Below are 16,183 nucleotides of genomic sequence, written 5' to 3' on the forward strand. Positions count from 1 at the left end.
CTAAAAAAAATGGCCATCTTGGGGCTGCCTAAGCAAGTTTTTTCTTTTACCAAGAGAACTTTAAATATTATTTTAACAAAATCTGTCGTTTTTATGGCATCCGAAAATATCGCCTTCAAAATGAAACAACTTCACAGGGTCAATCCCTTTAATGTAATTTCAAGGAAGCCCTTCCGCACCGATTTAGCGATTGCCCCAATCGCGGTGTTGGGATCGCCCTCCTCCTCTCTCTCTCTCTCCCTCTCTCGGTGGCAGAAATGGCGGTCTCGTCTTCGTCTCCGGCGTCTTCGTCCTCATCTCCGGATCGGAAGCGCCGCCGCAACAGCAGAGACAAGGGCTCCTCCAAGATGCGGAGGAAGCACAAGCATCGTACCAAGCGGAGGCGCAGACACGATTCCCCGTCGTCCTCCTCTTTTTCGTATTCTTCTGACTCCTCTTCTGAGTCGGACTACAGGTTTTTTTCTTCCTTCCTCCGATTTTTAATTCAATTTCATTTGTTTCTATGCGTGTCATTCATGAACTCTTTTCATCCTGTGACGTTCATCTATTTTTCGTCTTCGTTCGACATGTTTGTGTTTTCTGTGAACTTTCCCGTGAAAAGGGAAAGGGAATTTGTTTTGGCTTTAATTCGTTTGTGTTTTGCCTTTTCTTTAAGTGGTTGATCCATGGGGGAATCGAATATAATAAAAGGGGTACTAGTTAGTCCTTTTTGAGGCATATGCTGAGAGATATATGCGCGACGGACGTGGGGGTTTTCCTGCATTCAGGATATGGCGAACTGATTTGGAAGCGTTAAATCTTCGCAATCATATTTGGGTGAATGAGGGAGGAGTCTACAGTCTACAGAAATATGAAAGTTTTTGTTTTTTATGTAATTGATTGGAGAGCAGTACTCGTTTTTCGTTGTTTGACACGTATAGGGGAATTTCTTTTGCCCGCTTTGTGATGGATTAATTGAGACGACAATTAAAAACTATGAATGGGGAAAGCTTGGATGCTTGAATTTGTTATGTGACGGTTTAACCGGGAGTACAATTAAAAGTTGTGGACGCCCAACACCTGCTAGGCCTGGTGTAGTTAGCAAATTACGTAAAAAGGAATGGAATGCAAAATATATAGAGTTAGAGAATGCATTTTATTTACTTTTATGAGGTGACTGTTGTTGTAAGTCGCTCGGTACACTTCAGTAGTGCCCTTAAGACGTGCCTTCCCTTTCCAGGATAAGTGTTGTGGATATGGCCTCAAGATGAATCGTTCTTTTGTTCTGAGTAAACATAAAAATTTGGAAAGGGAGAATATAGGTTTCCCTTCTTCATTTTTAAAATTGCTGTTACTAATTTTTTGTGGATGGTTCTGTTTCAATGCACACACACACACGCACACATATGTATATCTGTGTTCTACATTTTGGGCTAAAGCTACGTTAAATTTTGAAATACTTTACAATCATTAGTTGAAGATAGTAGATATTTATGTATATTCTCTTGCAAATTTCATTTGTAGCAATGAAATTTGAAACATCTTTGTAGCTGTTTTTGAAATTTGAAATAGTTAGAATAGAGGCGATGTACTATGGGAAGCAGAGATAACTTGTCTGTCTGTGGGAATTTAAAGTTTTTTCTTTCGTTCAATAAACTTAATTGGTTATGTAGACTCTGTGGTTACTATGCAATTTTTGTTTTTGGGAACTTGCTAAGAATGTTGATGATTATAGCTGAACTGAAGTACAGATAAATCTAGCTGAGCCAAAGCTAAAATTTTAGTAATCCAAAGCTTGTGACCGTTACATAACTCAGTGCATGTTCTGATATAAGTAAAATTAGGGGCATCACTTATAGAAGTAAGATTTTTGCTGGTGTGTGTCCTCCAAGTGCACAGCTTGTGGCTCATTGCACAGCTCAGCATTAGTGGCAGAAAACTAACACCTTACCCATGCGTCTAAAAGTGGCATGGTGCTCGAGGGGGACTGCTTCCACCAAATGTATCTTGAATTGATTGCCATTGTTTTATATCCAATCTGAATTGTCAGATTTAAGATTCTAATCAAACTTATATTGTCTTATGGTTTTGCAGTGTTCCAACTGTATTGAATATAGTTTCATAAATGATAGTGACATTTTTTATCGTTTTGAATTTTTTTCCTCTTGAAACATTTATTTTGTCTCTCTGCCATGCCATGATTGTTAGATTAAATATCCGAGGTGATTTGAGATCTGATATCGAGTCCCAGGATCTCAGGTCCATTTATTTCAATCTGCATCTTAGATTCCTTTTCTGAAAGTTTCGTAGACTACAATGGAAGTTTGTGTTTGGTGCATCTTTAGTTCATCGATCTATAGTCAAACTACCTACCTCCTGACTAGCAGTCCATGAATTTGGCATAAAAGATGGATCTTCAATCCACTGTTCTAAAATCTGCAGTTTGGTGGAATTGTGGATTAAGGTAAATCTCATGTCATATCCAACCCTTGGATAGATGCAGGGTAATCCAATGCATTCAAGTCTTTGGTTCTTGGCCTTGTTCAATAATTGTGTTCACTTGAAACTTGTAAGTATCGGTACGGACATGTATATGAACATTTTTGGCTGACCGCCTGACCGGGCCATTATAACGGCAGTGTTGGGGGCTCATCAGACTGCGAAGATGAGGTGTCTGGTCGCTCAAAGAAACACAAGTCCAGTAGCCGTTCAAAGAAGGTGCTGATTGATGTCCTCTTCTGAAGATCATATTTGATTTGGAGATTGGATCTCTTATCCTTCCTTTTGTGTAGGTGAAGGACAAGGAGAGAAGTAAGAAGCATCGGCAGAAGCATTCCAAGCAAAAGACAAAAGAGGTAAGCTTCTATCGTAGTCATTAATATATCCAATATTTTGAAAACCATCCCAATCTTATCACCATTCTATAGCTAGCTAATAATATTGGCAAAATATCCCATCATTTTCAAAATATTATAAAAAATGCAAATGCGATATTATCCCAAGATATTCCCAATATTTGTCACGGATTTTCTGAAATCCCTTCTTTCATATTTTTAAGCATGTAATTAGTTCTTCTGCTTCTTTGATGTTTTGAAAAGCATTTCTACTCGTTTTTTATGTTTTCGCCAGAAAGATATCAGAAAACTTATTATCAAATAACTTTTTTTTTGTTCTTTATATTTTTTAACTTTGAAAACTTCTGAGATTTTCGTAGAAATCAAAGTATTGGAAAGAAAAATTGTTCAAAGGCAAACCTTGCTAAAAAATTTGGTCATTGGTCGCTGTCGCTTCTATGCATTTAAAAGTTCTTTTGCAGTCTTTTTTTGATAGAAAGATTAGTCCCAGGGGTTTTTGAAATGGCATCAAAATCTCTTCAACCAGTGTTATTCTGCATCTCTGTTGTCATGTAATCTAGCTAAACCGCTGAAGCATGCTTGTTGAAATCCAAAACTGCAATGGTCTTTAAAACTATAACCAAGATTTGTGGACCAAATTACGTTTTGCATTTTGGTTTATAGCCCTAGCCCATTGGTGTGGTTCTCTGGTCTTTGTATATGGCCATGTAAATGATAAGCCCCTTAGAATTATTGGAAGAGCTGTACCGGTGCTTATATATTGTGCTGCCTACTTTTGGTTTGCTCTTTGACATTGGAGCTGGGGTCTGCAACCGGGTAACTTGGCGCTGAATTGTCTGGCTGGCTGTTGTTTCTGACGTGGGCTTTCTGGCAACGGGAGCATTATATAGAAACCACAGGAGGAGAGATGCAGCAGTCCTGTTCAACTCTCAAAGGTTCTTTGCAGACTTGTCGCTGTGATTCCATTTGATCATTTAAAAAGTTAAAACAACTTTGCCTTGTTCATAACTTTGAAAAATGCCGCTGAATTTGTGTTCTTACCTGCCTTAATTCAGTTCCTTGGGCGTGACAAGGATGATGGTGTCCGCCGGAGTGCTGTCTCTGGTAAAAAGGTATCTCCCATTTCCCATTTCCCATGTTTTGCGGAGGAAGATGCTAAACTTCGTTTCAACAACGTTCTGAATTTAGTTCCACATGTTTTCCAGATTCTATTGAAGGTGGAGAAAACGAAAGAGGACAAGGAAGCAGAGAATAAACGGAACGAACTGCTCAAGTTTCTGAATGCTAGTTATGACTAAAATGGGAAAATGGTGGCTTCTATGTAGAAGCTTGTCCACTTGGAATTACAAATCAAAGCGTGTCATCGACAACATCGTTGATGATAGAGATTTTCTATCCTTACTATTTTTTGCGTATTTGCTTTTGTATTAGAATCATTGTAAAATTTTGTGTATGTGAGTAGTAATTTTGAAGTTTTGTTTTCTGTACTCCAAAATTTTTATTTTGTCTGGCGCAAATGTTCATTCTTGCCTTGTTCTTGGGGATTGTAGTTCAATGTGAATGAGCCGTACCGTAGATATTTCTTTCAGTTTCCTTTGAATCTTAGCTAAATAATTCGTCAACTGTTTACATACCCCGAGAGAATTGGTTGAACCAAATGTGCATGCTATTGGGTCGCCTTGCGTTTAGATTAGTCGATTTTTTTTTTTTGGCGGCGGCGGCGGGTTGTGGAAAAAGGACTTTTCTTTTTCTTCTTCTTTTGCAACAACGCAGCAAAAAGGGTCATAAGTAGGTTGGAGACTCATTTTTTCTTGGCCGATTTTGAGTTTTCTTTAAACACTCATTTTTCTGACGGTTCCCTTCTATTTGAAGTGCTTTTGCTTTTTTGTTTCTCAAATTTGGAGATGGTTGCTTTGGCCTTGGATGGTTGTTTTCCCAAGTATAGCATGTTGGAAGCAATTGGGTGGGTTTGGGTGGTTTTGTCTTTTCCCTTTTACTTGGATTATCTTAGTCTGTTTTCCATTAGCGGTCGTATGTACAACTCAGGTGATTTCATAGAAGATCTGTTTGGTTACGTACTTGGTTAATTTTTTGTAGAAAACGTAAGGTATACCGGTAGATTAAATTTCGCAAAATACTGTATATATCAAGTTTGAACCATATGCCTAGTTATGATAATTTATTAAGTTTCCAAAGGTAAAGTTTAAATAATCTAATTGAAGCCAAAAATCAACGAAATAAAACGAATCTAGCTGTTAAAAGTAAACGACATGTATTGCAAAATGTTCTTACACTTTTCTGGCTTCTTTTGGAAGCAAGCCAAATGATCCATTGGGGGAATACCTAAAATGTATGGTGTTGATGAAAAAAAGTAGGGATAGTTTGGTAATTACACATTCTAGGGTTTAGAAGCGTTGTTGTGAAACCCTATAAACCCAACGCCATCGTGGGTCGAAGCGGTGTTACTCTTGAAACCCTAAAATGGGTTCTAAAGATTTAATCAAGAAACTTCTCTGGTGATTTTTTTTTGCCTCTTTCTCCATGTTCATGTTCTGTAATAGTTTCTTTGCAGCTACATTTTTTTGCTTGCCGAGTAAACTCTACTCAATTTACCTCCCTCTGGTTTGCATCTCTCCCTCTCTCTCTCTCTTTTCTGACGTTCTTTATACAGGTGGATTTTGTGCCTGTGAAATCTTATTCGAGAAACTCCTATGCTGTTCTTTTTTCCTGTCTTCCCGTTTTCTTCTTTATTATCTCCCTTTCTGTGTGGATTTCCTTTTATTGCTAAATTGTTTATTCGCACATAGTTCTTCTTGAAGATCCTACATGATTTTCAGGATTTTATCTGTGCGAACAGCAACGAATGGAGCGACCTCTCTGCTTGAGTCTTCTCCCACTTTGCAGACAGGAGATGCACTCCAATGAAGGAGGCTGACAGAAAATAAGAACATTTTTTCTCATTCACTCTTCCCAATTTATGTCCTCTGGTTTTTTGCTCTCTCTCTCTCTTTCTCGCGTTCTTGCACGAAAGAAGATTGTTTTTTTCAATCGACAGCACGGTTCGATCATTTGCAAAAATTCATGAACGTGTTCGCTACTAACTTCATGTGTTAATGGACTTTTCGAAAGTCTGTCGACTTCATGAAATTTCGTATGTTATTTTCATTTGTGTCTTGCTCTTCGGGAACCGGCATCAGTCAGTACTGTGAAAACAGAAACAAAAAATTGAGCTCTGGATATTTTGGTTCAAGTATTTCGATAGCAGGAAAAGGTCTTGTGATTGCATCTTTTTCACTGTTTCCAGAAAAGACAGTCGAAGCTCTCTGCAATTCAACTCCTCCTCCGGATTTCGAGTGGATTGAAATTTTTCTTACATATGTTTTCCATGATTGTTTATATTCGGTTCTTGCTTGGGATTTTCAAGATTTAGAATCTTGAAACTCACATCCTCCCGGACTGACATGACAGAAATTGGTTTTTGAACGCGACATTATTCAAGAAAGTTCATATGATTGACTAAACGTAGTAGAGTTGGAATCATTTTCTGAACCAGAAAAATCAGGTGCTCGAATTTTTAAGCCCAACAGAAGAAAAGGATTTAAAATCAAAAGGTCTCACAAAAGGAATTAATGGTGTCTAAATTTGAAGGAAAATTATCCGTGAAGATTCATCGCTGCTCATCATGATCATGTATGGGCCATGTCCGTCACCAGATTGGGGGAAGTCATTCTTCCTCTGTCAACCGTTTTCCTCGGGAAATCAAAGTGCCTAAAGAGAAAAAACGAAGGAAAGAACGCAAATATAAAAAACTAATAAAAAATAAACAAATTGTCCTCTGAAACCGATGGTGTATTAAATCAAACTGCTGCCGATATTCATATCGATTTTAACGTTAAAATCTAGGGCTTTTTTTTTCTAGATAATGAATTCAAACCAGTCGCATTTTAAGATTGATTTTTTTTTTCTATCTTGGTTCACTCTCTCAGTTTTTTTCTTTTCTTGATTGTTTTCTCTCACAAGAATCCAGGAAGCTCTTGCCAGCAAGAAACACTAAAAGCTATCTTGGCTTGAGTTGAGCATCAGATGGTCAGATCTTTGTCCAAATCCAACAACTCGAACCTGACCCATCAATGTGCCTATGCGCTCTTTGGTTGATGTTTTCTTAATTAGATTCAATTCATTTAAAAAAAAAACGTGATAAATTAAAGGGCTGTTTAAAATTAAAAAAAAAACGTTTTTTTGAAAAAAAAACATTAAAAACAAAATAATGTGTTTTAACGCATTTTTACGTGTTTTTTTCACCTTTTTTTCAGTTTTTTAATGCCAAACAGTTTTTTTTCTCATTTATTATTTTTTATTTGTCGTATGTCTACTTAGTTTTTACGTTTGTGCTATTAGTTTTTTACTTATTTTATTTAGTTTTAGTTTTTAAAATTTTTAAAAGTATACTGTATTTTTTTTATATGTTTCAAGCTAATCGTATTATATTCGAAAAAAACATGTCCATTTAAATCTACCAAATGCTATTTGCGTCACCGAATATTGTTTCTTCCGTGAAGATCCGGAGCTGCTCCTCCTAGTCGGATCCAGGTCCAGCAGTGATGCTAATACCGAGGTCCAACCCGTTCCCGTCGCTGAGAGAGATTCAAAACGCGAGTTCTGAAAATTTTCTCGGCGTTTTCCCGCTCATTGCTTCTTCCTCTTCCCCTCTGTCTCTCTTTCTCTCTCCCATTCAGTCTCTCGCTGATCTATCCGCGTTTCAACGGTCTTCTTTCTTCCTTTCGTTCGAGGTGTTCTCTTTCTCTCTCTCTCTCTCACACACACACACACACACACAAAATCTCGCTCGCTTGCTCCGTCACCCCACCCCTTCCCTTCCTAGGGCATTCATGCCTTGGTATGGAAAAAGTTTCCCCCGGCAGTAATGAGCGAGAGGGAGAAGAGCGAGGGGAGGTTCCACATTCTCCAACCGAACCGCGACCTCGAGTCCAATTGGGCTGTAGATGTCGCAAAGCAACTCGAGGAGTACCTCCTGGAGATCTGCTCCTCCGGCGGGTTGGGCGACGATGGCTGCCCCGTCGTTAACTTCGCGGAAGGTCGGCTCTGTTTCTTTCTCTTCTTCTTTGCGATTGTCTTTGTTTTGGGGATTGTCTGAAGGATTGATGGTTCTTTATGCAGCTGCACTATTGCTGCAAGGATCAATCCAAGTGTACAGCAGGAAGGTCGAGTACTTGTACACGCTGGTCGTGCACGCGCTTGAGTTCATTTCCCAAAAGAGGTTAGGTTTGCTCTTTGTCTTGATTTTTTTTCTTGTGCTTTTTATTTTGTGCCCACCACCGATGCATCTCGTTGTCATTCGGGTCATTATTAGTTGGGCCATGTTTCTTTGTTCTATCAGTTGAGATTCATAATATTGTTCTTTCCTATGGTAAAGTTTTGGCTTTTGTCTGAATCGTGATTTGAGCTTCAATAATAAATTAATAAGCACATGCTAGTGAATCTTACTTTTTTTATTGCATAATAAAGTTGATTAACTGTTTATCATCTCTCCATCAATGAATTATTCCATTCGTTTGATAAGGTGAAATTCATTGAAGGTTTTACTTAAGTGAGATATTTGTGGTTACTTATGTTCACTTACAATACGCAATTGCAACAGCCTTTTTTTTTTTTTTTTTTTCTGGAGAATGTTTCAAATAGGCCTTCCATATTCTTGGGTAGAAGTTTGCTCGTGACAGCCGATGAGGCTTTCTTTCTCCAAGATAACTGCATAATGATGTGGTGAGCTTTGCTGAATTCGTTCAACCAAGGAAGAAAAAATTCTGATGCTTTCTGCTTGTTTATGTGTCAATAAGTGTATAGGAGTTTTTGCATGTTTTTACTTCATCCTTACGTTTGTGGTTGCGCCTTTCTAGAGATATCCATGCTTAATACTGTGTTGATTATTTTTGGCATGTTGAACAGACAGGATGCTCAAGAAAAGAGTTCAATTCAACCAGATGGGACTGATGTTGATGCAGTAGTTGATGATGATAATGAGGAGTTTTTGAGCTTAGATGATGTGCCGGGTGAGAAAGTGAAAAGTTGAAAATTATACCGCCTTACAATTTTATTTTATTTTGTTTATCCCTAATATTGACACTTTGTTCCTGGCAGTTGAGGCGAATATCGACCTGGATGATGACTTAGGTAGCGATAATCCTTCATTCAATCGTCCAGTGAAGCCACCTGCCAGCTTGCTTGTATTGGAAGGGGAATGTTTAGATGCGACGAGTGACATGGGAGAATTGTCTTCTTATCAGGCAAGCTCAATTTGTTTTCAGGGGATTGCTTTTTTTATTTGTTTTCTCCTTTTGGATCCGTTGTTTAACCAGGTACTATTTGGTGCCATCATCCACCAGCAGTATTTGTGCTGAGGAGCTTCTGTATGTATTGCTAAAGTGGTTAAACTTTACTCGCAGATAGCTACAAGTAGTCTTCATCGAGATTTTCTTCTGTTAGACCCTTGTGATTCGGAAGCTATCGATAACTTTCTGAAGGCCAATGTATGTTCGAACCTTCAAATGTCAACTCAGAAAGGCAGCTCAGCAAGGTCCAAGTCTCGTAGAAGTTTCTTGCAGTCTCCAATAAGACATGGGTCTGCGCAGAAATCAGGGCTTGGAAAAGGTCGAGATCTTGAAATGAATGGAGTTGCAAGAGACAGCTGCAATTTTGAAGAGGACAACGATATTGGCCCTGCACCCAACTTTTGTCATGATTTTCCAGATGACACTGCACATGCTGGAGAAGATATGGGGGGAGGTTTCTCAGAACTAGAAGATTTAGATGATGATCCATGGGTGCCACTAAATCCCCATGAACCTGGCACATTAAAAGTTAAGCCATTCAAAAAAGGTTTGTCAATGCCCCATCGACCTTGCTTTGGATTTCACTCTAGGAGCACTTCCCTTGTGACATCTCTCACTGTTGAAACTATAAGGATTAAAAATCACCTGCAATTACTATGCAGCAAGCCTTGTATGTCGTTTGAGATCCTGCTCTAAGCAGAAGATTGCTTTGGCAAAATTTTCTTGTGCAAGATTGCATGGAACGGCAAACCCAGAGTTTGCTGATGCAATGGATGCTGTAGAAAGACTACGAGCAACTCAATCTCCTGCTCCTTTTCAAAAGGTCGACTTTCATCTATTTTTTGTCGTTCATGGAAGTATTATGCATCGATTCTTTACTGACATTTTTTTTTTTTTTGCTTTTATCAGCTTAGGGAATCCCTTGTTTCTGGTATTCAAGCTTCAGATGCTTTTCCTGAACCCAACAATGATATTGAAGATAATGACTGTGTAAATGAACAATATGACTTCGAGGAGACTGACACAGGACTATTTCATGACAGTTACATGGATAATGAAGCTGCTGCATTCTCTGGAGCGGTGAGCTGATTTGGTGCTTATTTGTCAAATGGAAATTTTGTATGAGCACTAACCTCTCTGTATGTACGTTACAGGATGATATTGGGGGGATGTGCAACAACCATTCCACTGAAAATGAAGACCTAAATGCTACTACAAGCCTTGAAGATTTATGTCGTTCTCATCTGGTAAAAAGAAATCCTATGGCAGCTTTTCTAATATTTATGTTATTTATTATTTTTGTATCATGATGGTCACTTATGTGATTGATTTCCCTTTTAGCATGTATTTTGTAATTTCCGAAATTATGCTTGTTACGTAGGGATATGTACTTGTTTAGAAGGATAAGGGTTAGTTTCAGAATATTTTGCTTTTGTATAATTGGAAGCCTTTGGAATACCCCTTGCTAGAGGGTGGTCTTGAGTTAAAGTCTTGTACATCTTATCGAATGACAATGAACAATTATAGTAAATGGGTTTTTACCCTTAACAGTTTAGCACGTGATTTCTTAATTTTGACTTCTTGTTTGTCTGGTAAAGATAGGGGTTAGTATCGTAGTATGTGACCATGTTAAGCCTTCCTATTATCACTATGCATGTTCTGGCTCTATCAGATGGTCTAGTTCAAGGGAATGTATTGGCTTCTGTTTTACTTCTTCTTGCTTTCTATGACTAGCAGCGGATACAGCAAAACTCTCGAATGTAATGTACCCTTAATTTTACCTATCATTAGCAGGCATGTCAGCTGAATAACAGGACCTTTTGGAACTTTTTTTCCTCATTTAGTCAGTTTTATTTTAGTGGCAATTTTCTTCATGTTTGTTTCCAAGATTAGAATGTAGTGCAGTCTCAACTTTAGTCCATCATTGCCAGTCCGGCGGACATGGTATTTGATAATCTGTACTTGTAGGAATGTCCCTTTTTCTGTTTTGGTCAGCTTTATGTTTGTGGTAATTCTTCACGCTTGTTTTCTACTGGTTATAAGGATACCTAATGACTATTTGTTTCTCTTTTTTTCAAGGACGCCCTTCTGGCCAGAATAGCTGAAGCTGAAAAACAGACTGAATTAGCTGCCCATGTTTCAACATGGAAGCAAAGGATAGAACATAGCTTGGAAGAACAGGTATGTCTTAAGTGGTTGGTGTCCTTATGTTGCTTGGACCTTATGTCCATATCTTTCCTTATCTCTTTATCCACAAGCAGGAGTTGCACCCTCCTTTTGATATCCATGAATATGGAGAAAAATTCATGGCCAAGTTGTCGTCAGAAAAAGATTTTGGTGGCAGCAGGTCCTTTGCTGAACTGGTAGGTGGTCAACCAAAATATGAAATTGCTCGGACATTTTCAGCTCTTCTTCAGCTAGTAAGGCTCTTTTCTCTTAACTGTCTCATCAGAACCTAGTTTTTTCTATATTTTGTGCTAAAAGATTTGCCTTAATAAATTTATTTTTCTTTTTCAGGTAAACAATGGTAATGTTGCACTAGATAAAGGAAAATCAAGTAATGGGCCTCTCTGTTTCACAGCAGCAAATCCCTTCTATGTAAGCCTGCTTTCAAACAACAGAAAGCATGAAGAAATGCTCAATTATAGGGCTCCTTCTGTGGTTCGAAAGCTTGACACAAAGAAGAAAAGAATCAGTTCTCCAGCAAAGAATTTTGATGATGAGAACCATTTGTTGGATGGGACAGCAACAACACTGTCAGCATCACCAACAAAATTGTCTCCTTCCAGTGGCAAGTTGTCCTGTAAAGCTGGAAAAGGTTGGAGCATCAAGTGTACCCCAGAAAGCAAGAGAAGACGCAGAAGCCAGTTTCTGAAAAATATTGCATTCGCTAGGTAATCCAACAATTTGTACATTGTATCAGCTAACGGAAGACTTGAGAGCAGTATGTGTATCTGTAACTTAGGATCAACGCTGTCCTAATCCTTATTTTCTCTGTTATGTAACATATGTAAGGGTAGCTCTTCTGATTCTTTATGCTGTTCTGCACTTCCAAGGGAGTTGGACTGGTATTTATGTACATTCAGAAAAAGAGTAACCAAACAGTTCTTTTCTCTGACATTCTTTAAGTTCGGTAGGTGCATTCATGTGAATTGAGGGGCAACGAGTTTCCACTGGAACCATAGCCTACCTTATATGACGACTCTGATTCAAGAACTCACACCTGAAATGCTATGGCATATTTACTTTTTCTCACAGGAATTGAGTAGTCAAACGTCACATGCCGTGGGGCTGAATACTGTCTTTAACATGTAAAAGCTATTTTCGTGTCATACGGTGAAGTAGTGGAACTTGAAGGAAATTTGCACATCAATGAACATGAATCTCTTTTTGATGCGTAAGAAGGAGCAAGCAAATCTTTCTTTTGCCTTGCCAACTGCTGATGACTCCAAGTGGTTCTGTTGTGGCATAGCCATTCTTCATCTATGTGCCATTCTGAGGCTTTCTGGTTTCCCTGGTCCTTGTCCTTGCCACAGACGGTCTCTTTCTTTCTGGCAATGGCCTAATTCCTTCATTCCTTGTAAGGCAGGTGCTGATCGTGTTTTAAATTGCAACTTTAAATTTGCATGAACCGTTTTAGTTGAGCAACAAGTAATAAAGGTTGACATACTGTTAAAATGGTTAACCCCATGAATAATGTTATTCAATTATCATTCATGGAGGATCCAAGCTGAATATAAATGTTCAGTTTGGGAACTGTAAACTAACATGCATTTAAATCTAAATGTAACCCTTTTATACCACTAGAAGCTCCTCAAGAAAGTATTTATGACATCATCTTATATCACTTTCAGAGATTTGGCTTTACAGAAAACCAAAGTACAGCCTTGAGAACAAAGAACAACGAGAAAAATAAAATTTACTAAAGCGATCCTGAACATGTTCAACCAAGCATCTTGAGGATAGCAAGCACGTTACTACAGAGGTTGGAGGTAATTGCATTCTTCTGCACCAATGGAGACCTTTCTACTTGCTGTTCCTTGAACCCGTCATCACACGTCTGCACATCACTGACGGCTGCACTCACCCAAGTGTTTATGTTCTTGTATTGCTTCTCACTGAACGCGCTGATAGAATCCTCGAGCTGCTCGACGATGTCCACGTACACGTCCGAGCAGTCGGTCAGGGACTGTTGCAGGGATGGATCGCCGGCGGTCGAGTTCAGCAAGTGCTCGATGTAGGAGTACGTAGCCTTGGCGTGTTCCTTGGCCACTTGGACTGACAGAACGGCGAGCTTGTTTATGTCCGCGGTGCTGCTGGAAGGATCAGAGCCCAAGGAAGAAATGCAGAGATCTTTGAAAGTCACTTTGCTGCAGACCTGATGAAGCAAGTCCGCGTCGTTGGTAGACGCAGACGGGGCCGCGCCAAAGGAGAGGACAAGGAAGACAGCAATGGGGAGCAGCAACGCATGAGAGCCAGCCATTTTCTCTACAACTTTCTTCTTCTTCTTCTACTTCCTTGTGCCAAGCTTTCAGAGGTAGATGTTTATATGGTTGGTGTTCAAATTTTGGAGAAGTTTTCGGCTGCATGTTTATTTTAAGGGCGTCTGGAGTTGTGTTTCTGGCGAAGAGGGAAATGTAGAGGAGCAAGCAACGCGCTGCACCGTTCAAATTGAAGTGGGCAGGACCTGTTCCTCCTGGGAATGACGTGTTTTTACCAAGAGAAGAGAAATGCATGCAATGAACGTATAGTGGTGATAGTGAGCTTTGGCTGTGAGAATTTCACGGTCTGCCTCACAGGCTTATAACTGTTTAACTTAATTGGAAGGAATCTGACTTGAGAGGGAAAACCAGGAAAAATGAAAAAACCACTGAATTAGTTGTTCCCTAACCGATTGATAACTCAGAGAGTGTTGCATCTAAATTTATTTTTTCAAATGCAATATATGTTTTCATGGGTTTGAGGTACAGGTACAGCTACAATAATTTATATATATATATATATATATATAATCCACAAAAAGTTTTAGATAAAAAATTGAATATAAGTGCAAGGGAATAAAAAAAGGAAAAATCAAAATTAAAGAAAAAATTTAGCTTAAAACAATAAATTTTAAAATATGGTCATATCCACGTACTTTTATTGTATCGCCACAACTATGTACCAATAGGAGTACCCGAGCAGATCACACATATTCATGTGATTTCGCTTTCCACTCATTCGGAAAAAGCAACATAAAAAGGTATTATTCACTTAAAAAAAAGTAACTCTACAAGTTGCATGTTGTGGACCATCAATCAACTCATACATAGTTATATAGTTATGTATGATACATTCATTTTGCCTTAAATGTATGCTTTCCTAAATTTCTATACATTATATATGTATATATAAGAAGAAAAAGTTCAAGCATTTCCAATTTATTACTTTATACGAAAATTATTTGACGTTGCTTACACTTTTAACATCAAATCGAAAGTTACCCAAAATTTTTGCCATTAAATAGTTTTAACCTAAAGCAACATGAATATTAAGAAAGGGAAATTTGAGTGGCATTGACTGTCAGGACCCAATTTTGACATCAATTTTTTTTTTCTTTTATAAATAATAACGGAAGTAACATTGAGTCATGATCAAAATAAACTCAAATACACTGTATTAAAATAAAACAGTTAGACCCAAACAATTAAAATAACCACTAAGTCCAAAATCGATGCAGTGTCCAAAATGTCAATGTTTGTCCATCACAAGACTGAGGTATACAAAGAAGGATGAGAATTCTTTTGAGCATGGAAAAAATCCAGCTATAAATGAAACATGGCTCAATAAAATAATATTTGATTTATAAAACAAATTCATATAAGAGCCTTATGAACCACAACCATAAGACTCCAAATCTTAACACCTATTAAAGTTAGGTCACATTATAAAAAACGAAGTGTACAAAATCTCTAAAATTTCGTAGACGATCATGGCTTATCACTACAATAGGTATGGTCATCGTGCCGAGCAACAACAGAAATCCCCGTGGGCACTCAAGGGCAGAACATAATATATCTTTACCAGGCGATCCAAAAAATCGAGGGTAACCTGTAGTGAACCCTCCTGAGATATCTCAGATTACCGCTATAGAGCAGGGCCCCTCTAGGCACCCGGGGTGAGGGACCATAAGACGCCTTACTCTCTAATAGAAACAAGACAAAATTTTGGGCCCTTGTGCCACCCAATACCCTATGGGCCCTCCAGTGCAAACAGAAGAGGTGCGTCAACAGTAAGCTCAAGCGCACTACTACTTCTCGGGACGAAACCAAACACTTGGCAAAACACAAGTGCGCACTTACATATACCAATACATAAACAGTCCACGTTTCACCTACGAAATTTGAATGTGAGTGTTTATCATCACTAGACATCGTCTAATACCTCTCACGGGAACCACCCTCAAGCTCAGTTTCAATAAGTCATTTTCTGCTTAACTTAATGGCAAATAAAGTAAATTAAAACAACCCGGAAACCATCGAAGGAATATCACATCTAGAAATCTCAAATAATAATATAACAATTATCATTTGGAAACAAAAAATTTATATTTAAATTCTCATAACGTGGCTTTCCTCCTCTAATTATTCTTAATTTAATTTCAAAACCTTTTTTCTAAAATTTTACAACAAACTCAGGGTATCAAGGAGCAATAATACATAACATTAAGTTTTTCCTTTGAAATTGCAAACAAATTTACAAAAACACCTTTTTGGCAATTTCTAAGAACTAGGAGGGTACTACTTTGCAATTTCGCATGGAATCTCTGGTTACTGAAAATAACTGCCGCGAGCCTCTTTTTGAAAAAGTTTTCAGCAAAAATGTTGCGACATGAATTTCTAAACATTATAACAGGTTTTTCGAGAACTTTTCTAATAAGGTGGACTAAGTTTGAAAATTTCCAAGTTTGATATAAAATAGGTCGAACCCTAATTTTTCTCATTTCCTTGCCTGATTTTCTCT

General features: G+C 38.2%; 3 protein-coding genes across 3 annotated transcripts; 2 read left to right on the top strand and 1 right to left on the bottom strand.

Moving 5' to 3' along the window:
• Window positions 1–169: 169 nt before the first annotated feature.
• On the top strand, window positions 170–4,321 carry LOC116254191 (uncharacterized). Its single transcript, XM_031629382.2, has 6 exons — window positions 170–454; window positions 2,619–2,697; window positions 2,772–2,834; window positions 3,725–3,769; window positions 3,890–3,946; window positions 4,040–4,321. The coding sequence occupies exons 1-6, from the start codon at window positions 258–260 to the stop codon at window positions 4,130–4,132; spliced, it is 534 nt and encodes a 177-aa protein (XP_031485242.1). The 5' UTR covers window positions 170–257; the 3' UTR covers window positions 4,133–4,321.
• A 2,917-nt stretch (window positions 4,322–7,238) lies between these two features.
• On the top strand, window positions 7,239–12,272 carry LOC116254186 (condensin-2 complex subunit H2). Its single transcript, XM_031629377.2, has 11 exons — window positions 7,239–7,930; window positions 8,013–8,112; window positions 8,799–8,902; window positions 8,991–9,136; window positions 9,296–9,728; window positions 9,844–10,004; window positions 10,091–10,261; window positions 10,336–10,428; window positions 11,261–11,362; window positions 11,443–11,601; window positions 11,699–12,272. Exons 1-11 carry the CDS (start codon window positions 7,759–7,761, stop codon window positions 12,077–12,079), a joined length of 2,022 nt encoding a protein of 673 aa, XP_031485237.1. The 5' UTR covers window positions 7,239–7,758; the 3' UTR covers window positions 12,080–12,272.
• Window positions 12,273–12,992: 720 nt separating this feature from the next.
• Window positions 12,993–13,734, bottom strand: LOC116254190 (putative invertase inhibitor). Its single transcript, XM_031629381.2, has one exon. It carries the CDS (start codon window positions 13,662–13,664, stop codon window positions 13,125–13,127), a length of 540 nt encoding a protein of 179 aa, XP_031485241.1. The 5' UTR covers window positions 13,665–13,734; the 3' UTR covers window positions 12,993–13,124.
• Between the last annotated feature and the right edge of the window lie 2,449 nt (window positions 13,735–16,183).

This window comes from Nymphaea colorata, chromosome 5 (assembly GCF_008831285.2).
Source record: "Nymphaea colorata isolate Beijing-Zhang1983 chromosome 5, ASM883128v2, whole genome shotgun sequence".
Taxonomy (NCBI): domain Eukaryota; kingdom Viridiplantae; phylum Streptophyta; class Magnoliopsida; order Nymphaeales; family Nymphaeaceae; genus Nymphaea; species Nymphaea colorata.

Excerpts from the sequence above, each read along its gene's own strand:
- LOC116254191 (XM_031629382.2), top strand. The coding sequence starts at position 258 with ATGGCGGTCTCGTCTTCGTCTCCGGCGTCTTCGTCCTCATCTCCGGAT. Across the intron at positions 2,698-2,771 it reads CCAGTAGCCGTTCAAAGAAG|GTGAAGGACAAGGAGAGAAG; the intron begins GTGCTGATTGAT and ends CCTTTTGTGTAG. Across the intron at positions 3,770-3,889 it reads GTCCTGTTCAACTCTCAAAG|TTCCTTGGGCGTGACAAGGA; the intron begins GTTCTTTGCAGA and ends GCCTTAATTCAG.
- LOC116254186 (XM_031629377.2), top strand. The coding sequence starts at position 7,759 with ATGAGCGAGAGGGAGAAGAGCGAGGGGAGGTTCCACATTCTCCAACCG. Across the intron at positions 10,262-10,335 it reads CTGCTGCATTCTCTGGAGCG|GATGATATTGGGGGGATGTG; the intron begins GTGAGCTGATTT and ends TGTACGTTACAG. Across the intron at positions 11,363-11,442 it reads AACATAGCTTGGAAGAACAG|GAGTTGCACCCTCCTTTTGA; the intron begins GTATGTCTTAAG and ends ATCCACAAGCAG.
- LOC116254190 (XM_031629381.2), bottom strand. The coding sequence starts at position 13,664 with ATGGCTGGCTCTCATGCGTTGCTGCTCCCCATTGCTGTCTTCCTTGTC.